Source organism: Oncorhynchus tshawytscha, linkage group LG08 (assembly GCF_018296145.1).
Source record: "Oncorhynchus tshawytscha isolate Ot180627B linkage group LG08, Otsh_v2.0, whole genome shotgun sequence".
Taxonomy (NCBI): Eukaryota; Metazoa; Chordata; class Actinopteri; order Salmoniformes; family Salmonidae; genus Oncorhynchus; species Oncorhynchus tshawytscha.
The window spans coordinates 80,386,067-80,413,919 of NC_056436.1; the positions used below are offsets into that span (position 1 = coordinate 80,386,067).

A 27,853-nucleotide genomic window follows, 5' to 3' on the forward strand; every position below is an offset into this window, starting at 1 on the left:
AGGGAATAGACATAATGCTACTGTCTAGAGGGAATAGACATGATGCTACTGTTAGAGGGAATAGACATGATGCTTCTGTCTAGAGGGAATAGACATGATGCTACTGTCTAGAGGAATAGACATGATGCTACTGTCTAGAGGAGGGAATAGACATGATGCTACTGTCTACTGTCTAGAGGGAATAGACATGATGCTACTGTCTAGAGGAATAGACATGATGCTACTGTCTAGACAGAGGGAAATAGACATGATGCTACTGTCTAGAGGGAATAGACATGATGCTACTGTCTAGAGGGAATAGACATGATGCTACTGTCTAGAGGGAATAGACATGATGCTACTGTCTAGAGGAGGGAATAGACATGATGCTACTGTCTAGAGGAGGGAATAGACATGATGCTACTGTCTAGCGGAGGGAATAGACATGATGCTACTGTCTAGAGGGAATAGACATGATGCTACTGTCTAGAGGAGGGAATAGACATGATGCTACTGTCTAGAGGGAATAGACATGATGCTACTGTCTAGAGGAGGGAATAGACATGATGCTACTGTCTAGAGGGAATAGACATGATGCTACTGTCTAGAGGGAATAGACATGATGCTACTGTCTAGAGATGCTACTGTCTAGAAATAGACATGATGCTACTGTCTAGAGGAATAGACATGATGCTACTGTCTAGAGGGAATAGACATGATGCTACTGTCTAGAGGGAATAGACATGATGCTACTGTCTAGAGGGAATAGACATGATGCTAGAGGAGGGAATAGACATGATGCTACTGTCTAGAGGAGACATGATGCTAATAGACATGATGCTACTGTCTAGAGGGAATAGACATGATGCTACTGTCTAGAGGGAATAGACATGATGCTACTGTCTAGAGGGAATAGACATGATGCTACTGTCTAGTCTAGAGGGAATAGACATGATGCTACTGTCTAGAGGGAATAGACATGATGCTACTGTCTAGAGGGAATAGACATGATGCTACTGTCTAGAGGGAATAGACATGATGCTACTGTCTAGAGGAATAGACATGATGCTACTGTCTAGAGGGAATAGACATGATGCTACTGTCTAGAGGGAATAGACATGATGCTACTGTCTAGAGGGAATAGACATGATGCTACTGTCTAGAGGAGGGAATAGACATGATGCTACTGTCTAGAGGAGGGAATAGACATGATGCTACTGTCTGATGAGGAGGGAATAGACATGATGCTACTGTCTAGAGGGAATAGACATGATGCTACTGTCTAGAGGGAATAGACATGATGCTACTGTCTAGAGGGAATAGACATGATGCTACTGTCTAGAGGGAATAGACATGATGCTACTGTCTAGAGGGAATAGACATGATGCTACTGTCTAGAGGAGGGAATAGACATGATGCTACTGTCTAGAGGAGGGACATGATGACTGTCTATGATGATGCTACTGTCTAGAGGAATAGGGAATAGACATGATGCTACTGTCTAGAGGGAATAGACATGATGCTACTGTCTAGAGGAATAGACATGATGCTACTGTCTAGAGGAGGGAATAGACATGATGCTACTGTCTAGAGGGAATAGACATGATGCTACTGTCTAGAGGAATAGACATGATGCTACTGTCTAGAGGAGGGAATAGACATGATGCTACTGTCTAGAGGAGGGAATAGACATGATGCTACTGTCTAGAGGGAATAGACATGATGCTACTGTCTAGAGGGAATAGACATGATGCTACTGTCTAGAGGAGACATGATGCTACTGTCTAGAGGGAATAGACATGATGCTAATAGACATGATGCTACTGTCTAGAGGAGGGAATCTGAGAGGAGGGAATAGACATGATGCTACTGTCTAGAGGAGGGAATAGACATGATGCTACTGTCTAGACATGATGCTAGGAGGGGGAATAGACATGATGCTACTGTCTAGAGGGAATAGACATGATGCTACTGTCTAGAGGGAATAGACATGATGCTGATGCTGTCTAGAGGAGGGAATAGACATGATGCTACTGTCTAGAGGAATAGACATGATGCTACTGTCTAGAGGGAATAGACATGATGCTACTGTCTAGAGGAGGGAATAGACATGATGCTACTGTCTAGAGGAGGAATAGACATGATGCTACTGTCTAGAGGGAATAGACATGATGCTACTGTCTAGAGGGAATAGACATGATGCTACTGTCTAGAGGAGGGAATAGACATGATGCTACTGTCTAGACATGATGAGAGGAATAGACATGATGCTACTGTCTAGAGGAATAGACATGATGCTACTGTCTAGAGGATGAATAGACATGATGCTACTGTCTAGAGGGAATAGACTAGAGGGAATAGACATGATGCTACTGTCTAGAGGGAATAGACATGATGCTACTGTCTAGAGGAATAGACATGATGCTACTGTCTAGAGGAGGGAATAGACATGATGCTACTGTCTAGAGGAATAGACATGAATAGACATGATGCTACTGTCTAGAGGAGGGAATAGACATGATGCTACTGTCTAGAGGGGAATAGACATGATGCTACTGTCTAGAGGGAATAGACATGATGCTACTGTCTAGAGGAGGGAATAGACATGATGCTACTGTCTGAGAGGAGGGAATAGACATGATGCTACTGTCTAGAGGGAATAGACATGATGCTACTGTCTAGAGGAGGGACATGATGCTACATGATGCTACTGTCTAGAGGGGATAGACATGATGCTACTGTCTAGAGGGAATAGACATGATGCTACTGTCTAGAGGAGGAATAGACATGATGCTACTGTCTAGAGGGAATAGACATGAGGGAATAGACATGATGCTACTGTCTAGAGGGAATAGACATGATGCTACTGTCTAGAGGAGGGAATAGACATGATGCTACTGTCTAGAGGAGGGAATAGACATGATGCTACTGTCTAGAGGGAATAGACATGATGCTACTGTCTAGAGGGAATAGACATGATGCTACTGTCTGTCATGATGCTAGTCTAGACATGAGGGAATAGACATGATGCTACTGTCTAGAGGAGGGAATAGACATGATGCTACTGTCTAGAGGGAATAGACATGATGCTACTGTCTAGAGGGAATAGACATGATGCTACTGTCTAGAGGAATAGACATGATGCTACTGTCTAGAGGGAATAGACATGATGCTACTGTCTAGAGGGAATAGACATGATGCTACTGTCTAGAGGCTACTGTCTAGGGAATAGACATGATGCTACTGTCTAGAGGAGGGAATAGACATGATGCTACTGTCTAGAGGGGGAATAGACATGATGCTACTGTCTAGAGGGGAATAGACATGATGCTACTGTCTAGAGGGAATAGACATGATGCTACTGTCTAGAGACATGATGGTCTAGAATAGACATGATGCTACTGTCTAGAGGGAATAGACATGATGCTACTGTCTAGAGGGAATAGACATGATGCTACTGTCTAGAGGAGGGAATAGACATGATGCTACTGTCTAGAGGGAATAGACATGATGCTACTGTCTAGAGGGAATAGACATGATGCTACTGTCTAGAGGGAATAGACATGATGCTACTGTCTAGAGGGAATAGACATGATGCTACTATCTAGAGGAGGGAATAGACATGATGCTACTGTCTAGAGGGAATAGACATGATTACTACCAATGACATACTGCATCCAAAGATTACTACCAATGACATACTGCATCCAAAGATTACTACCAAGACATACTGCATCCAAATATTACTACCAATGACAAACTGCATCCAAAGATTACTACCAATGACATACTGCATCCAAAGATTACTACCAAGACATACTGCATCCAAAGATTACTACCAAGACATACTGCATCCAAATATTACTACCAATGACATACTGCATCCAAAGATTACTACCAATGACATACTGCATCCAAAGATTACTACCAAGACATACTGCATCCAAAGCTCAGTTACAACAACATACATTTCTTCCATTTATAAAGAAGATGGAGTTTGTGAATGGCCTGTAGATTACAATACACAGTGCTTATAGAATGTCACCCACTTCCTTGTTTCAAGTAGGTAATGTTCCAGCACACTAGATCATGTACAGTATACTTTGTCGTTTTGGCCATGAATATTATCAACGTTGACAATGTCAACTGTTTCAAGGGCATCCCTAAGAGTCAATACTTAAACCCTCAACCAAACCATGTCAAAGTCTATGGTAGACCCAGCCTGTCAAACCTTACCTACCACAGTCTGTATTGTATGTTAAATTACGTAACAATATCTACTATTATCAATGATATTGCAGTCAAAAACTACTTCAAGAGCACCTACCTCTGTCTGTGTGTTTACCTCACACCCTGAACTATATCAAGGCCTGTGATGGCACCTACCTCTGTCTGTGTGTTTACCTCACACCCTGAACTATATCAAGGCCTGTGATGGCACCTACCTCTGTCTGTGTGTTTACCTCACACCCTGAACTATATCAAGGCCTGTGATGGCATGGCACCTACCTCTGTCAGTGTCGTAGAGGTAGACAAACTTTTGCCACTTGTAGTGTGACAGCAGGCTGAGGACGGCCCCACGCAGTGCAGGTCTCATCTGGATGACAAACTGCACCTCGTTGTCGGTGGGGTAACTGGGCGTGACGAAGGAGGTGTGTAGCGCACCACAGAATGACGTCAGGGTGTTCATGGACTTTTTATCGTAGAAGCCGAAGATGGCATAGACCCCTCGGGAGAACTGAGAGCAGACTGGAGAGAGAGGGAGAGAGGGAGGGAGGGAGGGGGCGTTAGGATGCTTAAGAGAGACAACAAGATCAGACACACACCCACACAAATGTCAAGTGTTTGAAAACGCAAACATCTTCGGTAGCTACACTGTAGAAAATCTATAACAGCCAATTTGTGGAATGAGATCTTGCAGTTAGACCAGCATTGCTCTTCATCAGTAAGACCAGCATTACTCTTCATCAGTCAGCCTATCTGCATTGGATGACATTTATTCAGCTGGGGAAAACACTTGCATTTATTTGTAGATCTGTCATGTTCTCTGGTGAGACCTCAGAATCTGGCAGCAATAAAGACACCGACAATGTCGTAAATGGCACACTATTTAAAGTGCACTACTTTTGACCAGGTCTCATAGGGCTCTGTCAAAACTAGTGCACTACAAAGGGAAGAGGGAAACACACATTTTAGTCAAGAACAGACCAGGGACTTTTGCAACTATTCTATTGGTTCCATTGCGCCAGGCAAGCTCAATCAAACCCAGATCAAGCATTTGAAATAATGTCAGATACTATTTGGTGAAGGTTTGGTGAAGGAACATGTGGCTGATGGTGTGGCTAACCTAATGTAGCATGCATAGAAACACACATCGGCTGAGTCCCCACTTCTGTTTATCAGGGGAAACAGAAGTCAGGTTAATAATACTGTATCCCTGAAAACAAGAAACATTCGGATTTCATTCATAACACGCTACAACTGTGTCATACACTTGAAAGAGATAGGCTTTCCATGTGTTCCAATTGGGAAATCAAGCTTTCTGATTGGCTAATAAAGTGCTCTGAACGTCTCCAAGCCTCTGGAATGATACAGATGGCTGAGCAGTGGAAACATCCAATCATTCTCCTGTTTTAATAGCATGTTGAACATTGGGGGTGTTAGAATGCAACAGCTAGAATGTACAACACTGTAGTGGAGCAGGTCCACATTCTCATCGACGGGGCTGTAGTGGAACAGGTCCCCATTCTCATCGACTGTAGTGGGGCAGGTCCACATTCTCATCGACAGGGCTATAGTGGAACAGGTCCACATTCTCATCGACAGGGCTATAGTGGGGCAGGTCCCCATTCTCATCGACGGGGCTGTGGTGGAACAGGTCCACATTCTCATCGACTGTAGTGGAGCAGGTCCCCATTCTCATCGACAGGTAGTGCTATAGTGGAACAGGTCCACATTCTCATCGACAGGGCTATAGTGGAACAGGTCCACATTCTCATCGACAGGGCTATAGTGGAACAGGTCCACATTCTCATCGACGGGGCTGTGGTGGAACAGGTCCACATTCTCATCGACGGGGCTATAGTGGAACAGGTCCCCATTCTCATCGACAGGGCTATAGTGGAACAGGTCCACATTCTCATCGACAGGGCTATAGTGGAACAGGTCCACATTCTCATCGACAGGGCTGTAGTGGAACAGGTCCCCATTCTCATCGACAGGGCTATAGTGGAACAGGTCCACATTCTCATCGACAGGGCTATAGTGGAACAGGTCCACATTCTCATCGACAGGGCTATAGTGGAACAGGTCCACATTCTCATCGACGGGGCTGTGGTGGAACAGGTCCACATTCTCATCGACGGGGCTATAGTGGAACAGGTCCACATTCTCATCGACGGGGCTGTGGTGGAACAGGTCCACATTCTCATCGACAGGGCTATAGTGGAACAGGTCCCCATTCTCATCGACGGGGCTGTGGTGGAACAGGTCCCCATTCTCATCGACTGTAGTGGAGCAGGTCCCCATTCTCATCGACTGTAGTGGAGCAGGTCCCCATTCTCATCGACTGTAGTGGAGCAGGTCCCCATTCTCATCGACTGTAGTGGAGCAGGTCCCCATTCTCATCGACTGTAGTGGAGCAGGTCCCCATTCTCATCGACTGTAGTGGAGCAGGTCCCCATTCTCATCGACGGGGCTGTGGTGGAGCAGGTCCCCATTCTCATCGACGGGTCAGTAGTGGAGCAGGTCCCCATTCTCAAACTGTTCCAATACAGTCGATGAGAGCTTCAAGTTCCTTAACTTCCACATTTCCAACAAACTATCATGGTCCAAACACACCAAGACAGTCGTGAAGAGGACACGACTAAACCTATTCCACCTCAGGAGACTGAAAAGTTTTGGCATGGGTCCCCAGATCCTTCAAAGAATTTACAGCTGCAACATTGAGAGCATCTGGTTGCATCACTGCCTGGTATGGCACCTGCTCGGCCTCGGACCGCAAGGCACTACAGAGGGTAGTGCGTATGGCCCAGTACATCACTGGGGCCAAGTTTCCTGACATCCAGGACCTCTATACCAGGCGGTGTGAGAGGAAGGCCCTAAAAATTGTCAGAGACTCCATCCACCTTAGTCATAGACTGTTCTCTTTGCTACCGCACGGCAAGCGGTACCGGAGCGCCAAGTCTAGGTCCAAGAGAATTCTAAACAGCTTCTACCCTCAAGCCACAAGACAACTGAACATTCAATCAAATGGCTACCTGGACTATTTGCATTGCCCCCCTCCCCTCTTTTACGCTGCTGCTATGACCTCAATTACCTCATCTAACCAGTGCCCCTGCACATGGACTCTGTACCGTAACACCCTGTATATAGTCTCCACATTGGCTCTGCACCAGTACTCCCTGTATATAGTCTCCACATTGGCTCTGTACCAGTACTCCCTGTATATAGTCTCCACATTGACTCTGTACCAGTACTCCCTGTATATAGTCTCCACATTGGCTCTGTACCAGTACTCCCTGTATACAGTCTCCACATTGAGTCTGTACCGTAACACCCTGTATATAGTCTCCACATTGGCTCTGTAACAGTACACCCTGTATATAGTCTCCACATTGACTCTGTACCAGTACTCCCTGTATATAGCCTCCACATCGACTCTGTACCAGTACTCCCTGTATACAGTCTCCACATTGACTCTGTACCAGTACTCCCTGTATATAGTCTCCACATTGACTCTGTACCGTAACACCCTGTATATAGCCTCCACATTGACTCTGTACCAGTACTCCCTGTATAGTCTCCTCATTGACTCTGTACCAGTATTCCCTGTATAGTCTCCTCATTGACTCTGTACCAGTACTCCCTGTATATAGCCTTCACATTGACTCTGTACCAATACTCCCTGTATATAGTCTCCACATTGACTCTGTACCAGTACTCCTGTATATAGTCTCCACATTGACTCTGTACCAGTACTCCCTGTATATAGTCTCCACATTGACTCTGTACCAGTACTCCCTGTATATAGTCTCCACATTGACTCTGTACCAGTACTCCCTGTATATAGTCTCCACATCGACTCTGTACCGGTACCCCCTGTATATAGTCTCCACATTGACTCTGTACCAGTACTCCCTGTATATAGCCTCCACATTGACTCTGTACCAGTACTCCCTGTATATAGTCTCCACATTGACTCTGTACCAGTACTCCCTGTATATAGTCTCCACATTGACTCTGTACCAGTACTCCCTGTATATAGCCTCCACATTGACTCTGTACCAGTACTCCCTGTATATAGCCTCCACATTGACTCTGTACCAGTACTCCCTGTATATAGCCTCCACATTGACACTGTACCAGTACTCCCTGTATATAGTCTCCACATTGACTCTGTACCAGTACTCCCTGTATATAGCCTCCACATTGACTCTGTACCAGTACTCCCTGTATACAGTCTCCACATTGACTCTGTACCGTAACACCCTGTATATAGTCTCCACATTGACTCTGTACCAGTACTCCCTGTATATAGTCTCCACATTGACTCTGTACCAGTACTCCCTGTATATAGCCTCCACATTGACTCTGTACAAGTACTCCCTGTATATAGCCTCCACATTGACTCTGTACCAGTACTCCTTGTATATAGCCTCCACATTGACTCTGTACCAGTACTCCCTGTATATAGTCTCCACATTGACTCTGTACCAGTACTCCCTGTATATAGTCTCCACATTGACTCTGTACCAGTACTCCCTGTATATATAGCCTCGCTATTATTGTTTTTTTGATGCTGCTCTTTAATTATTTGTCACTTTTTTTATCTTGGGGGGGAGGGATATGTTTCTTAAAACTGCATTGTGGGTTAAGTAAGCATTTCAGGTACCTGTTGTATTCGGCGTATGTGACAAATAAAATTTGATTTGATAATGCCTGAAGAAAATCTGAAGAGGCACAAAGTACGTGAGAATGGTATTTTCCTGCAAATCTAAAGCCGAAATCAGTATGCATAATTCTAGGTAAAAAATATGTTCATTTTTCTACAGATCTAAGCAAACATCTTGAGAGACTAAATATGCCTCCCTTCATCTCTGCTGAACTGTGTAAAAGATTGAAATCAATGGGAGTCTTTATTCAGTGCATTTAGTAATTGCTTGCTTTTCTAAAGTCTACCAACCTTACCAGCAGGAATGCCAGCTAAGATAGTTAGACAAGCTAGCTACTATAAGAGAGCATCCATTGAGAGCACCATTGAGAGCACCATTGAGAGCACCATTGAGAGCACCATTGAGAACATTCAGTGAGAGCACCATTGAGAGCACCATTGAGAGCATCCTGTCTGCTTTATCACTGCCTGATATGGCAACTGCACCGCCCACAACCACAAGGCTCTCCAGAGGGTGATGCGGTCAGCCCAACGCATCACCAGGGGGCACACTGCTTGCCCTCCAGGACTTATACAGCACCCTGTATCATAGGAAGGCCAAGAAGATCATCAAGGACCTCAGCCACCCGAGTCACGACCTGTTCACCCCGCTACCATCTGGAAGGCAGACAGACAGTACAGGAGCATCAAAGCTGGGACCGAGGGACTGAAAAACTGCTTCTCTCACCAGGCCATTAGACTGTTATATAGTCACCACTAGCCATCCTCCGCCAGTCCTGCCCTAGACATAGTCACTGTAACTAGCCGGCGACAACCCTGTACTCAACTATGCAACTTAGAGACTGCTGCCTTATGTACATAGTCATTGAACACGGGTCTCTTTAATAATGTTTACATACTGTTTTACCGACTTCATGTGTACACTGAGTATACAAAACATTTATTCCTAATATTGACCACACACAGTCTTGTGCATCTAACATTATGTGGGGATATAAGATTCAGTCCCATTCAAAATCCTATTTTCCCTAACCCTAAACCAAACCCTAACCCATACCCTTCCCCTAACCTTAATCCAAAAAGCTGAACTTAACCCTAACCCTAAACCAAACCCTAACCCATACCCTTCCCTAACCTTAATCCAAAAAGCTAAACTTAACCCTAAACCTAACCCTAACCCATGCTCTTAACCTAACCTAACCTTAACCCAAAAACCTAAACTTAACCCTAGCTCCTATTCCCTAACTCCTAACCCTAACCTAATTATAACCTTAACCCTAAACCCCTTAGAAATAGCATGTGACCTTGTGGGGACCAACAAAATGTCCCCAGCCAGTCAAATGTGTTTACTATACCCCTAGTTAAGTCTGTCCTGAAACCCTAGTTAACAGTCTGTCCTGAAACCCTAGTTAACAGTCTGTCCTGTAAACTGGCCTGAAACCCTAGTTAACAGTCTGTCCTGTGAACTGGCCTGAAACCCTAGTTAACAGTCTGTCCTGTAAACTGGCGTGAAACCCTAGTTAACAGTCTGTCCTGAATCTCTAGTTAACAGTCTGTCCTGAAACCCTAGTTAACAGTCTGTCCTGTAAACTGGCCTGAAACCCTAGTTAACAGTCTGTCCTGTAAACTGGCCTGAAACCCTAGTTAACAGTCTGTCCTGTAAACTGGCCTGAAACCCTAGTTAACAGTCTGTCCTGTAAACTGGCCTGAAACTCTAGTTAACAGTCTGTCCTGTAAACTGGCCTGAAACTCTAGTTAACAGTCTGTCCTGTAAACTGGCCTGAAACCCTAGTTAACAGTCTGTCCTGTAAACTGGCCTGAAACTCTAGTTAACAGTCTGTCCTGTAAACTGGGCTGAAACCCTAAACAGTCTGTCCTGTAAACTGGGCTGAAACCCTAGTTAACAGTCTGTCCTGAAACTCTAGTTAACAGTCTGTCCTGTAAACTGGGCTGAAACCCTAGTTAACAGTCTGTCCTGTAAACTGGCCTGAATAGTTAACAGTCTGTCCTGTAAACTGGGCTGAAACCCTAGTTAACAGTCTGTCCTGTAAGGTCACTCACTAGCTAGGCTGATGTTTCCTAAAGAACCCTCTCCATCCATCCAAGTATTTGGGTGTCCATGTTCTCTCATGGTCTCATAACCAGAAGTTGCGTCCCAAATTGTACACTTTTCCATATATAATGCACTACTTTCTGACGAGAGTCTTACGGACCTTTGTCAAAAGGTAGTGCACTTTTTATGGAATAGTGTGCCATTTGGAATGCACACAGAGTCCTCTGTTGCCGTGGAAGGACGGAAGAGGCCTCTGTTGCCGTGGAAAGACGGAAGAGGCCTCTGTGTGCTGATGTAAATGTCACTGTTGATTATATGTCTTTACTGGTTCTCCTCTCGCTCTCTGTTTGCCCCCATGTCTCTCTCTCTTGTCCTGACTACGTTCCCTGCCTGTTTTTTCTTCCCCCAGTCCCATTGCCCTCCGCTCCCCCCTTTCTCTCCCTCCCTTCTCCCTAACCCCTCCGCTCCCCCCTTTCAATTCAATTCAATTCAATTCAAGGGCTTTATTGGCATGGGAAACATGTGTTAACATTGCCAAAGCAAGTGAGGTAGATAATATATAAAGTGAATATATAAAGTGAAATAAACAATAACAATTAACAATAAACATTACATATACAGAAGTTTCAAAACAATAAAGACATTACAAATGTCATATTATATATATATATATATATACAGTGTTTTAACAATGTACAAATGGTAAAGGACACAAGATAAAATATATAAGCATAAATATGGGTTGTATTTACAATGGTGTGTGTTCTTCACTGGTTGCCCTTTTCTCATGGCAACAGGTCACAAATCTTGCTGCTGTGATGGCACACTGTGGAATTTCACCTTTCTCTCCCTCCCTTCTCCCTCCCCCTCCGCTCCCCCTTTCTCTCCCTCCCTTCTCCCTCCCCCTCCCCTCCGCTCCCCCTTTCTCTCCCTCCCTTCTCCCTCCCCCTCAACTCCCCATTTCTCTCCCTCCCTTCTCCCTCCCCTCCGCTCCCCCTTTCTCTCCCTCCCTTCGCCCTCCCCCTCCGCTCCCCATTTCTCTCCCTCCCTTCTCCCTCCCCCTCCGCTCCCCATTTCTCTCCCTCCCTTCTCCCACCCCCTCCGCTCCCCCCTTTCTCTCCCTCCCTTCTCCCTCCCCCTCCGCTCCCCCTTTCTCTCCCTCCCTTCTCCCTCCCCTCCGCTCCCCCTTTCTCTCCCTCCCTTCTCCCTCCCCCCCCTCTGCTCCCCCTTTCTCTCCCTCCCTTCTCCCTCCCCCTCTGCTCCCCCTTTCTCTCCCTCCCTTCTCCCTCCCCCTCCCCTCCCCCTTTCTCTCCCTCCCTTCTCCCTCCCCCTCCGCTCCCCCATTTCTCTCCCTCCCCCTCCGCTCCCCCATTTCTCTCCCTCCCTTCTCCCTATATTTCTCTCTCCATCTCTCTGTTCTTCCAGACCTAAATCAGACTTGTCCCCTTTAAAGCCAGCGAAATGCTGACGCGCGCACACACACACACACACACACACACACACACACACACACACACGCACACACACACACACACACACACATGGGTAGATAGCACATAAGTGCTTGGGGGGATTGAATTGGCTCATGCCATTTAGAGCTGTGAAGCGCTTCAAACCATTTTACTCAAATGCCAGCCCCTAAACTTCACCAACGCCTCGCCTCCCGTTGCCCAAGATGATGGCCATGACACTTAAAGAGATGAGATGAGATGACTTCATGCTGCCAGTCTGGGTGAATTAAGATCGTCATAACTTGTTTAGGCCTTCATGCCGTGAAATTTACAATGATAAAAGTCATCAAGATACTATTGACAAAAGGAAGACGGACCGATCTATTCATCTCATCTACAGAAAAAGGAGTCTATTTCCAGATTTACACATGAACAACCAACATATAATATGCATACAAAATGAATATTGTAACGGAACGATCATTGCCTGAGGAGGTTTTCTGCTGAATAACTCCTCATCAGACATGGTTGAAGGAAAAGGTACCGCCAGTCTCTCTGTGTGTATGTGTCTGTGTGCGGGTGTGCGTATAGACTGTGGCGCACTGCACTACTGACAAAGCACCTTCTAATAAATCCCAGCCTGTGTGTGACTGGAAGTGTGTGTTTGACTGAAGTGTGTGTTTAATGTGATGGATGAGTGGTGGGTAGCTGGGAACAAGCCTCTACTGCAACTATAACCACTCTGTAGCTGGGGACAATCCTCTACTGCAACTATAACCACTCTGTAACTCGGGACAATCCTCTACTACCCCTATACCTCCTCTGTAACTCAGGACAACCCTCTACTGCCCCTATACCTCCTCTGTAGACGGGGACAACCCTCTACTGCCCCTATACCTCCTCTGTAGACGGGGACAACCCTCTACTGCCCCTATACCTCCTCTGTAGACAGGGACAATCCTCTACTGCCCCTATACCTCCTCTGTAGACAGGGACAATCCTCTACTGCTCCTATACCTCCTCTGTAGCTGGGGACAACCCTCTACTACCCCTATACCTCCTCTGTAGACGGGGACAATCCTCTACTGCTCCTATACCTCCTCTGTAGCCAGGGACAACCCTCTACTGCCCCTATATCTCCTCTGTAGACAGGGACAATCCTCTACTGCCCCTATATCTCCTCTGTAGACAGGGACAATCTTCTACTGCTCCTATACCTCCTCTGTAGACAGGGACAATCCTCTACTGGTCCTATACCTCCTCTGTAGACAGGGACAATCGTCTACTGGTCCTATACCTCCTCTGTAGCCAGGGACAACCCTCTACTGCCCCTATATCTCCTCTGTAGACAGGGACAATCCTCTACTGCCCCTATATCTCCTCTGTAGACAGGGACAATCCTCTACTGCTCCTATACCTCCTCTGTAGCCAGGGACAATCCTCTACTGCTCCTATACCTCCTCTGTAGCCGGGGACAATCCTCTACTGCCCCTATACCTCCTCTGTAGCCGGGGACAATCCTCTACTGCTCCTATACCTCTTCTGTAGCCGGGGACAATCCTCTACTGCTCCTATACCTCCTCTGTAACTCGGGACAATCCTCTACTGGTCCTATACCGCCTCTGTAGACAGGGACAATCCTCTACTGCTCCTATACCTCTTCTGTAGCCAGGGACAATCCTCTACTGCCTCTATACCTCCTCTGTAACTCGGGACAATCCTCTACTGGTCCTATACCTCCTCTGTAGACAGGGACAATCCTCTACTGCTCCTATACCTCTTCTGTAGCCGGGGACAATCCTCTACTGCCCCTATACCTCCTCTGTAGCCGGGGACAATCCTCTACTGCTCCTATACCTCTTCTGTAGCCGGGGACAATCCTCTACTGCTCCTATACCTCCTCTGTAACTCGGGACAATCCTCTACTGGTCCTATACCTCCTCTGTAGACAGGGACAATCCTCTACTGCTCCTATACCTCTTCTGTAGCCAGGGACAATCCTCTACTGCCTCTATACCTCCTCTGTAACTCGGGACAATCCTCTACTGGTCCTATACCTCCTCTGTAGACAGGGACAATCCTCTACTGCTCCTATACCTCTTCTGTAGCCGGGGACAATCCTCTACTGCCCCTATACCTCCTCTGTAGCCGGGGACAATCCTCTACTGCCTCTAAACCTCCTCTGTAGCTGGGGACAATCCTCTACTGCCTCTAAACCTCCTCTGTAGCTGGGGACAATCCTCTACTGCCCTATACCTCCTCTGTAGCTGGGGACAATCCTCTACTGCCCTATACCTCCTCTGTAGCTGGGGACAATCCTCTACTGCCTCTAAACCTCCTCTCAGGGAGATATGGTCCTCCTTTGCCTGTGTCATAAATGGCACCCTATTCTATTTCCAGTGCACTGTGTCTATCTGGTAATATACACTGCATCCCTCTCATCTGACTCTCCTATTGGCCTTATGTCATCCTTTCTACTCCTCTCTCTGTTCTCCTCTCATTCTCTGTCCTCTTATTTCACCTCTCTACGTTCTGCATCATCCTCCTCTTCTCTTCTTTCTCGCCTCCTCTCAAGGGGGCTGAGCTCTATACGCCTCCTCCCCTACCTTCTTCTTCTTTACCCCTGGCTCTTCCATCCTCTCTTTCTCATCCCTCCTCCCCTACCTTCTTCTTCTTCACTCCTGGCTCTTCCCTCCTCTCTTTCACATTCTTCCTCCCTTATCTTCTTCTTTCGTACCCCTGGCTCTTCCATCCTCCCTCTCCCATCCCTCCTCCCCTACCTTGTTCTTCTTTACCCTGGCTTTTCCATCCTCCCTCTCCCATCCCTCCTCCCCTACCTTCTTCTTCTTTACCCATGGCTCTTCAATCCTCTCTCCCATCCCTCCTCCCCTACCTTCTTCTTCTTTACCCCTGGCTCTTCCATCCTCTCTCTCCTATCCCTCCTCCCCTACCTTCTTCCGTACCCTAGGCTCTTCCCTCCTCTCTCTCCCATCCCTCCTCCCTCCTTCACTCACTCTTCTCGGCTGTGCAGGACATTCCACCATGATTACACTGGCACTTAGTCCAGAGAGTGCCCAATGAACTGTGTGTGTGTGGTGTGCGTAAATGTGTGTGTGTGTGTGTGTGTGTGTGGCCAATGAACTGTCCCATAGGTACTCAATAGACCTCCACTCATTTCTTTTCCCTTGCTGCTTCCCTCCCTAAGAGATATCTTACCTGCCTGCCTAGTAAAGTCAATGTGCTCTGGGCTGCATCTGGAATATAAGACTGTTTAAATGGGCCTAGTGTGGCTCTAGTGCAAGGCTAAAGTGGGCTGTAAGGCTAAAATCAGATTTAAAAAATGTAACACTTTTATATTTTTTATTTATTTAACTGGGCAAATTCTTATTTACAATGACGGCCTAAACTGTCCAAACCCAGATGACACTGGGGCAAATTCTTATTTACAATGACGGCCTAAACTGTCCAAACCCAGATGACACTGGGGCCAATTATGCGCCGCCCTATGGGACTCTCAATGACAGCCCTTTGTGATACAGCCTGTATTCGAATCAGGGTGTATGTAGTGATGCCTCTAGCAGTGAGATGCAGTGTCTTAGATCGCTGCGCCACTTGCGAGGACTGAATATGATCATAAGACAAGACTAGACCACAGTCCTTATATTACTAGAGCTCATGTCTGACACCTGTTAAAAGAAGAGTAAACAAGGGGGCTGTGAAAGCAGTTTCCCCCTAAATAAAGGCGTGGCTATGTGATGGTTTTCCCCCAAGTAAAGGTCTGGCTATGTGATGGTTTTCCCCCAAGTAAAGGTCTGGCTATGTGATGGTTTTCCCCCAAAATAAAGGCGTGGCTATGTGATGGTTTTCCCCCAAGTAAAGGTCTGGCTATGTGATGGTTTTCTGCAAGTAAAGGTCCAGCTATGTGATGGTTTCCCCCAAGTAAAGGTCTGGCTATGTGTTGGTTTTCCCCCAAGTAAAGGTCTGGCTATGTGATGGTTTCCCCCAAGTAAAGGTCCGGCTATGTGATGGTTTTCCCCCAAGTAAAGGTCTGGCTATGTGATGGTTTCCCCCAAGTAAAGGTCCGGCTATGTGATGGTTTTCCCCCAAGTAAAGGTCTGGCTATGTGATGGTTTTCCCCCAAGTAAAGGCGTGGCTATGTGTTGGGTTTTCCCCCAAGTAAAGGTCTGGCTATGTGATGGTTTTCCCCAAGTAAAGGTTCAGCTATGTGATGGTTTTCCCCCAAGTAAAGGTCTGTCTATGTGATGTTTTCCCCAAAGTAAAGGTCTGGCTATGTGATGATTTTCCCCCAAGTAATGGTCTGTCTATGTGATGGTTTTCCCCTAAGTAAAGGTCTGGCTATGTGATGGTTTTCCCCCAAGTAAAGGTCTGGCTATGTGATGGTTTTCCCCCAAGTAAAGGTCTGTCTATGTGATGATTTTCCCCAAAGTAAAGGTCTGGCTATGTGATGGTTTTCTCCCAAGTAAAGGTCTGGCTATTCAATGGTTTTCCCCAAAGTAAAGGTCCAGCTACATCATGGTTTTCCCCTAAATAAAGGTCTGGCTATGTGATGGCTTTGCCCCAAGTAAAGGTCTGTCTATGTGATGGTTCCCCCCAAGTAAAGGTTCAGCTATGTGATGGTTTTCCCCTCAAGTAAAGGTCTGGCTACGTGATGGTTTTCCCCCAAGTAAAGGTCTGGCTATGTGATGGTTTTCCCCCAAGTAAAGGTCTGGCTATGTGATGGTTTTCCCCCAAGTAAAGGTCTGGCTATGTGATGGTGTTCCCCCAAGTAAAGGTCCGGCTATGTGATGGTTTTCCCCCAAGTAAAGGTCTGGCTATGTGATGGTTTCCCCCAAGTAAAGGTCCGGCTATGTGATGGTTTTCCCCCAAGTAAAGGTCTGGCTATGTGATGGTTTTCCCCCAAGTAAAGGCGTGGCTTTGTGTTGGGTTTTCCCCCAAGTAAAGGTCTGGCTATGTGATGGTTTTCCCCAAGTAAAGGTTCAGCTATGTGATGGTTTTCCCCCAAGTAAAGGTCTGTCTATGTGATGATTTTCCCCAAAGTAAAGGTCTGGCTATGTGATGTTTTTCCCCCAAGTAATGGTCTGTCTATGTGATGGTTTTCCCCCAAGTAAAGGTCTGGCTATGTGATGGTTTTCCCCCAAGTAAAGGTCTGTCTATGTGATGATTTTCCCCAAAGTAAAGGTCTGGCTATGTGATGGTTTTCTCCCAAGTAAAGGTCTGGCTATTCAATGGTTTTCCCCAAAGTAAAGGTCCAGCTACATCATGGTTTTCCCCTAAATAAAGGTCTGGCTATGTGATGGCTTTGCCCCAAGTAAAGGTCTGTCTATGTGATGGTTCCCCCAAGTAAAGGTTCAGCTATGTGATGGTTTTCCCCTCAAGTAAAGGTCTGGCTACGTGATGGTTTTCCCCCAAGTAAAGGTCCAGCTATGTGATGGTTTCCCCCAAGTAAAGGTCTGGCTATGTGTTGGTTTTCCCCCAAGTAAAGGTCTGGCTATGTGATGGTTTCCCCCAAGTAAAGGTCCGGCTATGTGATGGTTTTCCCCCAAGTAAAGGTCTGGCTATGTGATGGTTTTCCCCCAAGTAAAGGTCCGGCTATGTGATGGTTTTCCCCCAAGTAAAGGTCTGGCTATGTGATGGTTTTCCCCCAAGTAAAGGCGTGGCTTTGTGTTGGGTTTTCCCCCAAGTAAAGGTCTGGCTATGTGATGGTTTTCCCCAAGTAAAGGTTCAGCTATGTGATGGTTTTCCCCCAAGTAAAGGTCTGTCTATGTGATGATTTTCCCCAAAGTAAAGGTCTGGCTATGTGATGATTTCCCCCAAGTAAAGGTCTGTCTATGTGATGGTTTTCCCCTAAGTAAAGGTCTGGCTATGTGATGGTTTTCCCCCAAGTAAAGGTCTGGCTATGTGATGGTTTTCCCCCAAGTAAAGGTCTGTCTATGTGATGATTTTCCCCAAAGTAAAGGTCTGGCTATGTGATGGTTTTCTCCCAAGTAAAGGTCTGGCTATTCAATGGTTTTCCCCAAAGTAAAGGTCCAGCTACATCATGGTTTTCCCTAAATAAAGGTCTGGCTATGTGATGGCTTTGCCCCAAGTAAAGGTCTGTCTATGTGATGGTTCCCCTCAAGTAAAGGTTCAGCTATGTGATGGTTTTCCCCTCAAGTAAAGGTCTGGCTACGTGATGGTTTTCCCCCAAGTAAAGGTCTGGCTATGTGTTGGTTTTCCCCCAAGTAAAGGTCTGTCTATGTGATGGTTCCCCCAAGTAAAGGTTCAGCTATGTGATGGTTTTCCCCTCAAGTAAAGGTCTGGCTACGTGATGGTTTTCCCCCAAGTAAAGGTCTGGCTATGTGTTGGTTTTCCCCCAAGTAAAGGTCTGGCTATGTGATGGTTTTCCCCCAAGTAAAGGTCCAGCTATGCGATGGTTTTCTGCAAGTAAAGGTCTGGCTATGTGATGGTTTTCCCCCAAGTAAAGGTCCGGCTATGTGATGGTTTTCCCCCAAGTAAAGGTCTGGCTATGTGATGGTTTTCCCCCAAGTAAAGGCGTGGCTATGTGTTGGGTTTTACCCCAAGTAAAGGTCTGGCTATGTGATGGTTTTCCCCAAGTAAAGGTTCAGCTATGTGATGGTTTTCCCCCAAGTAAAGGTCTGTCTATGTGATGATTTTCCCCAAAGTAAAGGTCTGGCTATGTGATGATTTTCCCCCAAGTAAAGGTCTGTCTATGTGATGGTTTTCCCTAAGTAAAGGTCTGGCTATGTGATGGTTTTCCCCCAAGTAAAGGTCTGGCTATGTGATGGTTTTCCCCCAAGTAAAGGTCTGTCTATGTGATGATTTTCCCCAAAGTAAAGGTCTGGCTATGTGATGGCTTTGCCCCAAGTAAAGGTCTGTCTATGTGATGGTTCCCCCAAGTAAAGGTTCAGCTATGTGATGGTTTTCCCCTCAAGTAAAGGTCTGGCTACGTGATGGTTTTCCCCCAAGTAAAGGTCCAGCTATGTGATGGTTTTCCCCCAAGTAAAGGTCTGGCTATGTGATGGTTTTCCCCCAAGTAAAGGTCTGGCTATGTGATGGTTTTCCCCCAAGTAAAGGTCTGGCTATGTGATGGTGTTCCCCCAAGTAAAGGTTCAGCTATGTGATGGTTTTCCCCAAAGTAAAGGTCTATCTATGTGATGGTTTCCCCCAAAATAAAGGTCTGTCTATGTTATTGTTTTCCCACAAATGAAGGTCTGGCTGTGTGATGGTTGCCATGATCAGCTAAACAATGGCCTTTGTCACACCCACATAACAAATCAGAGGTCTGATTCTCTAAAGAGAAGGGAGGAGAACAAGAGAGGAGAAATGTTTGAAGAGGGATGCTGCTTTTTGACAGTAAATGTGAGATAGCATGGTTTTTGCTTCATAATAGTTCTGGAGAAAGGAAATCAATTTGCCTGGCCTTAATTGATACATGAGGCGTGGAACACACACATCAGCAGAGATCTCTCTTCATGTGCATGACTGCCTCGACTGTGTGACGTTTCCTCGACAGTGAAGCCAAAACGGCAAACAATTAACCGCTATCTGCACCCTGTTAGAAGATAATGCACACAGACACACACACACACACACACCCCTGCATCTTCAGAACACCAGATACAGATATCAAACAAACAGTGAGGATGACATAATTTAGTGATTCCACTATTTGCTGCATTGCAGGGGAAAGCTAATGCTAAAGTTACAGTACTGTTGCAGGGGAAAGCTAATGCTAAAGTTACAGTACTGTTGCAGGGGAAAGCTAATGCTAAAGTTACAGTACTGTTGCAGGGGAAAGCTAATGCTAAAGTTACAGTACTGTTGCAGGGGGAAAGATAATGCTAACGTTGCAGTACTGTTGCAAGGAGGAAAGCTAATGCTAACGTTACAGTACTGTTGCAAGGAGGAAAGCTAATGCTAACGTTATTCTGTAGTACTGTTGCAGGGAAAGCGCCAACGCTAAAGATACAATACTGTTGCAGGAGGAAAGCTAATGCTAACATTACAGTACTGTTGCAAGGAGGAAAGCCTAATGCTAACGTTATTCTGTAGTACTGTTGCAGGAAAGCGCCAACGCTAAAGATACAATACTGTTGCAGGAGGAAAGCTAATGCTAACATTACAGTACTGTTGCAAGGAGGAAAGCCTAATGCTAACGTTATTCTGTAGTACTGTTGCAGGGAAAGCGCCAACGCTAAAGATACAATACTGTTGCAGGAGGAAAGCTAATGCTAACATTACAGTACTGTTGCAAGGAGGAAAGCCTAATGCTAACGTTATTCTGTAGTACTGTTGCAGGGAAAGCTCTAAAGATACAATACTGTTGCAGGACATCAAGTATTCTCTCTGGTATACAATCTGGTTTCCGCTCAGGTTATGGATGATTCACTGCAACCTTACAGGTCCTCAATAATGTCACCATTACCCTTGATTCTAAGCCATGTTGTGCTGCTATTTTTATTGACTTGGCCAAAGCTTTTGATACGGTAGAACATTCCATTCTTCTGGGCCGGCTAAGGAGTATTGGTGTCTGTGAGGGGTCTTTGGCCTGATTTGCTAACTACCTCTCTCAAAGAGTGCAGTGTATAAAGTCAGAAAATCTGCTGTCTCAGTCACTGCCTGTCACCAAGGGAGTACCCTAAGGCTCGATCCCAGGCCCTGTGCTCTTCTCAATTTATTCATAGCTCAGGCAGTAGGAAGCTCTCTCATCCATTTATATGCAGATGATACAGTCTTATACTCAGCTGGCCCCTTCCTGGATGTTGTGTTAAACACTCTACAACAAAGCTTTCTTAGTATCCAACAAGCTTTCTCTGCCCTTAACCTTGTTCTGAACACCTCCAAAACAAAGGTCATCTGGTTTGGTAGCAAGAATGCCCCTCTCCCCACAGGTGTGATTACTACCTCTGAGGGTTTAGAGCTTGAGGTAGCCAGTCACCTCATGCAAGTACATGGGAGTATGGCTAGATGGTACACTGTCCTTCTCTCACTTGCTTTGGCAATGTTAAGATATGTTTCCCATGCCAATAAAGCCCCTTGAATTTAATTGAGAGAGTGAGTCAGCTGCAGCGGAGGAATCCCTTGTTGGAGAGCATGTTGTGGGGTAAGGGCCTTGTTCAAGGGCCCAACAGTAGTGGAATGTTTTGAGGATGTGAACCCAGCATATCAATTCCGCCTGTTTTTTTCCAGGGCTACCTACCTCAAGCTCAGTATGGGTTGTTGCCTGACTGGATCCAGATAATAAGAAAAAAAGGAGCAAAAACATGCATCCACTTTGACATTCTGGGGTATAGTGGGGTATGGTGGGGTATGGTGGGGTAACGTGGGGTATGGTGGGGAATGGTGGGGTATTGTGGAGTATGGTGGAGTATGGTGGGGTATGGTGGTGTATGGTGGAGTATGGTGGGGTATGGTGGGGTATGGTGGGGTAACGTGGGGTATGGTGGAGTATGTTGGGGTAACGTGGGGTATGGTGGGGTATGGTGGGGTATGGTGGGGTATTGTGGGGTATGGTGGGGTATTGTGGGGTATGGTGGGGTATTGTGGGGTATGGTGGGGTATTGTGGAGTATGGTGGGGTATGGTGGGGTATGGTGGGGAATGGTGGGGTATTGTGGAGTATGGTGTGTAGGCCAGCGACACATCTCCACTTAATCCATTGTAAATGCAGGTTGTAACACAACAAGGGGAAATAATCACGGGGTGAGAATACTTTCTAAAGGCTCTGTCCATGTTCATGCAGAACAGTTAAAACACACGAAACGGAAATGTTTCCCTTCACTGAGTTTACTGTATATAAAGTAGTAAAGGGTTCTTTCATCTCGTCCATAGAAACAAAATGTTCTATATACTGAAGCCCAAATAACTATTTCTAATAAGAGTGCAGTATTATCTCTACCAGACCTCTCCCCCCAATCTTTCTCTCTTCCCCCCCCTCTCTCTCGCACTCTCTCTCTCGCACTCTCGCTCTCGCACTCTCTCTCTCGCACTCTCTCTCTCGCACTCTCTCTCTCGCACTCTCGCTCTCGCACTCTCGCTCTCGCACTCTCTCTCGCACTCTCTCTCTCCCTCTCACGCACTCTCTCTCGCACTCTCTCTCTCGCGCACTCTCTCTCTCGCGCACTCTCTCTCTCGCACTCTCTCGCGCTCTCTCTGTCTCGTGCTCCCTCTCTCGTGTGCTCCCTCTCTCGTGTGCTCCCTCTCTCGCACTCTCTCTCTCTCTCTCTCTCGCGCCCACTCGCTCTCTTGGCTCCATGCCTTTCTGCACAGAATAATAAAATAAGGCAAAGAGGAGGGAGGACGAGAGGAGAGGAGGAAGGGAGGTGAGGGGGGTGGTTGTTTAACCTTGAAAGCATTACTTAAATAATCCCCTCTCTCTCCTCTCACTAACCTTGTCTCTTTCTCTCCCCTGGTTAGGTATGTAGAGTCCAGTGCCATGTTTCATCTTATTAGTGCCCTCACTGAGACGGAGCTGCCTCCCTGAATGATAATGCTGGAAGGAACAGCGAGAGAGAGGGGTTGGAGGAAGGAGGGTGACATAGGGAGAGAGAGCAGAGAGAGAGGGAGGGATGGAGAAAGAGTGAGAGGGAGGAAAGAGAGCGAGAGAGTGGTAGGAAGGAAGAGAGAGAAAAAGCAGAGAGAGAGCAATAGAGAAAACGATAGAGCAGAGAAAGAGAAGGAACAAAGGGAGCAAAAGCTGTAAGCTAGAGAAAGATTTCATGTGGTACCACAGGGCCAGAACACATCAATCCTTCATTAGCCTGCTCCTTTTCCTGAAGTCATATGTATGTGAGGACACTTTGCATTTCTGAAGTCTCCCCTGCAGGCAGTTTACAGATGAGACTTTTTTAACGGCTAGTGCAACTACAAACAGCTATGGCTACAGCTAGAGCAGAATATAGCAGAATCTGCCCCTACCCATACCGCAATACTTGAAATATACGTACTGATGGGACTTTTAACAGGGGTGCTACGTAGCTATGGCTAGAGCTACTGCTACTGCAAAATCTAACACTTCCCCTACAGAGCAGCATATAGGTAATAATACCCATACAGAGTAGCATATAGATAACACTACCTCTACAGAGTAGTACATAGGTAACACTACCCCTACAGAGTAGCATATAGATAACACTACCACTACCCCTACAGAGCAGCATATAGATAACACTACCACTACAGAGTAGCACATAGATAACAATACCACTACCCCTACAGAGTAGTACATAGATAACACTACCACTACCTCTACAGAGTAGCATATAGATAACACTACCCCTACAGAGTAGCACATAGATAACACTACCACTACCCCTACAGAGTAGTACATAGATAACACTACCACTACCCCTACAGAGTAGTACATATATAACACTACCACTACAGAGTAGCATATAGATAACACTAACACTACAGAGTAGCATATAGATAACACTAACACTACCACTACAGAGTAGCATATAGATAACACCAACACTACAGAGTAGTATATAGATAACACTAACACTACCACTACAGAGTAGTACATAGATAACACTACCACTACAGAGTAGTACATAGATAACACTACCACTACAGAGTAGTACATAGATAACACTACCACTACAGAGTAGTATATAGATAACACTACCACTACAGAGTAGTACATAGATAACACTACCACTACAGAGTAGTACATAGATAACACTACCACTACAGAGTAGCATATAGATAACACTACCACTACCACTACAGAGTAGCATATAGATAACACTACCACTACAGAGTAGTACATAGATAACACTACCACTACAGAGTAGCACATAGATAACACTACCACTACAGAGTAGTACATAGATAACACTACCACTACAGAGTAGTACATAGATAACACTACCACTACAGAGTAGTACATAGATAACACTACCACTACCACTACAGAGTAGCATATAGATAACACTACCACTACCCCTACAGAGTAGCATATAGATAACACTACCACTACAGAGTAGCATATAGATAACACTACCACTACCCCTACAGAGTAGCATATAGATAACACTACCACTACCACTACAGAGTAGCATATAGATAACACTACCACTACAGAGTAGTATATAGATAACACTACCACTACCACTACAGAATAGCATATAGATAACACTACCACTACCCCTACAGAGTAGCATATAGATAACACTACCACTACCACTACAGAGTAGCATATAGATAACACTACCACTACAGAGTAGCATATAGATAACACTACCACTACCCCTACAGAGTAGCATATAGATAACACTACCACTACAGAGTAGCATATAGGTAACACTACCACTACAGAGTAGCATATAGATAACACTACCAGTACAGAGTAGCATATAGATAACACTACCACTACCACTACAGAGTAGCATATAGATAACACTAACACTACAGAGTAGCATAAAGATAACACTACCACTACAGAGTAGCATATAGATAACACTAACACTACAGAGTAGCATATAGATAACACTACCAGTACAGAGTAGCATATAGATAACACTACCACTACCACTACAGAGTAGCATATAGATAACACTACCACTACAGAGTAGCACATAGATAACACTACCACTACCCCTACAGAGTAGCATATAGATAACAATACCACTACCCCTACAGAGTAGCATATAGATAACACTAACACTACAGAGTAGCATATAGATAACACTACCACTACAGAGTAGCATATAGATAACACTAACACTACAGAGTAGCATATAGATAACACTACCACTACAGAGTAGCATATAGATAACACTACCAGTACAGAGTAGCATATAGATAACACTACCACTACAGAGTAGCACATAGATAACACTACCACTACCACTACAGAGTAGCATATAGATAACACTAACACTACAGAGTAGCATATAGATAACACTACCACTACAGAGTAGCACATAGATAACACTACCACTACAGACTAGTACATAGATAACACTACCACTACCACTACAGAGTAGCACATAGATAACACTACCACTACCCCTACAGAGTAGCATATAGATAACAATACCACTACCCCTACAGAGTAGCATATAGATAACACTAACAATACAGAGTAGCATATAGATAACACTACCACTACAGAGTAGTACATAGATAACACTACCACTACCACTACCCCTACAGAGTAGCATATAGATCAGACTACCACTGCCCCTACAGAGCAGCATATAGATCAGACTACCACTACCCCTACAGAGCAGCATATAGATAACACTACCACTACAGAGTAGCATATAGATAACACTACCAGTACAGAGTAGCATATAGATAACACTACCACTACCGAGTAGCATATAGATAACACTACCACTACCCCTACAGAGCAGCATATAGATAATACTACCACGACCCCTATAGAGTAGTACATAGATAACACTACCACTACCCCTACAGAGCAGCATATAGATAACACTACCACGACCCCTATAGAGTAGTACATAGATAACACTACCACTATCCCTACAGAGCAGCATATAGATAATACTACCCCTACAGAGCAGCAAATACAGTGGGGCAAAAAAGTATTTAGTCAGCCACCAATTGTGCAAGTTCTCCCACTTAAAAAGATGAGAGAGGCCTGTAATTTTCATCATAGATACACTTCAACTATGACAGACAAAATGAGAAAAAAAAATCCAGAAAATCACATTGTAGGATTGTTAATGAATTTTTTTGCAAATTATGGTGGAAAATAAGTATTTGGTCAATAACAAAAGTTTATCTCAATACTTTGTTATATCCCTTTGTTGGCAATGACAGAGGTCAAACGTTTTCTGTAAGTCTTCACAAGGTTTTCACACACTGTTGCTGGTATTTTGGCCCATTCCTCCATGCAGATCTCTTCTAGAGCAGTGATGTTTTGGGGCTGTTGCTGGGCAACATGGACTTTCAACTCCCTGCAAAGATTTTCTATGGGGTTGAGTTCTGGAGACTGGCTAGGCCACTCCAGGACCTTGAAATGCTTCTTACAAAGCCACTCCTTCGTTGCTCGGCCGGTGTGTTTGGGATCATTGTCATGCTGAAAGACCCAGCCACGTTTCATCTTCAATGCCCTTGCTGATGGAAGGAGGTTTTCACTCAAAATCTCACGATACATGGCCCCATTCATTCTTTCCTTTACACGGATCAGTCGTCCTGGTCCCTTTGCAGAAAAACAGCCCCAAAGCATGATGTTTCCACCCCCATGCTTCACAGTAGGTATGGTGTTCTTTGGATGCAGCTCAGCATTCTTTGTCCTCCAAACACGACGAGTTGAGTTTTTACCAAAAAGTTATATTTTGGTGTCATCTGACCATAGACATTCTCCCAAACTTCTTCTGGATCATCCAAATGCTCTCTAGCAAACTTCAGACGGGCCTGGACATGTACTGGCTTAAGCAGGGGGACACGTCTGGCACTGCAGGATTTGAGTCCCTGGCGGCGTAGTGTGTTACTGATGGTAGGCTTTGTTACTTTGGTCCCAGCTCTCTGAAGGTCATTCACTAGGTCCCCCTGTGTGGTTCTGGGATTTTTTTCTCACCGTTCTTGTGATCATTTTGACCCCACGGGGCCAGATCTTGCGTGGAGCCCCAGATCGAGGGAGATTATCAGTGGTCTTGTATGTCTTCCATTTCCTAATAATTGCTCCCACAGTTGATTTCTTCAAACCAAGCTGCTTACCTATTGCAGATTAAGTCTTCCCAGCCTGGAGTAGGTCTACAATTTTGTTTTTGGTGTCCTTTGACAGCTCTTTGGTCTTGGCCATAGTGGAGTTTGGAGTGTGACTGTTTGCGGTTGTCGACAGGTGTCTTTTATACTGATAACTAGTTCAAACAGGTGCCATTAATACAGGTAATGAGTGGAGGACAGAGGATCCTCTTAAAGAAGTTACAGGTCCGTGAGAGCCCGAAATCTTGCTTGTTTGTAGGTGACCAAATAGTTACTTCCCAGCATAATTTGCAAATAAATTCATTAAAAATCCTACAATGTGATTTTCTGGATTTATTCAATTTTGTCTTTCATAGTTGAAGTGTACCTATGATGAAAATTACAGGCCTCTCTCATCTTTTTAAGTGGGAGAACTTGCACAATTGGTGGCTGACTAAATACTTTTTGCCCCACTATAGATAACACTATCCCTACAGAGCAACATATAGCTAACACTACTACTACCCCTACAGAGCAGCATATAGACAACACTACCCCCACTGCTAGAGAGCAGAGAAAGGTTCTCTGCAAGGCTCTTAGAATGGTGTGTGTGTGTGTGTGTGTGTGTGTGTGTGTGTGTGTGTGTGTGTGTGTGTGTGTGTGTGTGTGTGTGTGTGTGTGTGTGTGTGTGTGTGTGTGTGTGTGTGTTATCCTTATGGGATAGTAAAACAAGGAACATTTGGACAATTGGGAACATTCCGCTGGTCCCCACAAGGACAAAGGCTTCCAGCTA

The 27,853-nt window shown here is 45.4% G+C and overlaps 1 protein-coding gene across 5 annotated transcripts in view; it reads right to left on the bottom strand.

The window, feature by feature from the left end:
* The window catches only part of LOC112238336 (glutamate receptor 3-like), a 167,360-nt gene extending 162,639 nt beyond the window's left edge, over positions 1-4,721 (bottom strand). For all 5 annotated transcript variants that reach the window (XM_042326042.1, XM_042326040.1, XM_042326037.1 and 2 more), the window contains exon 1: positions 4,489-4,721. In XM_042326042.1, coding sequence (XP_042181976.1) covers positions 4,489-4,669 — 181 coding nt within the window. In that variant the 5' untranslated portion in view covers positions 4,670-4,721. The remainder of the gene's footprint in view (positions 1-4,488) is intronic.
* Positions 4,722-27,853: the final 23,132 nt, after the last annotated feature.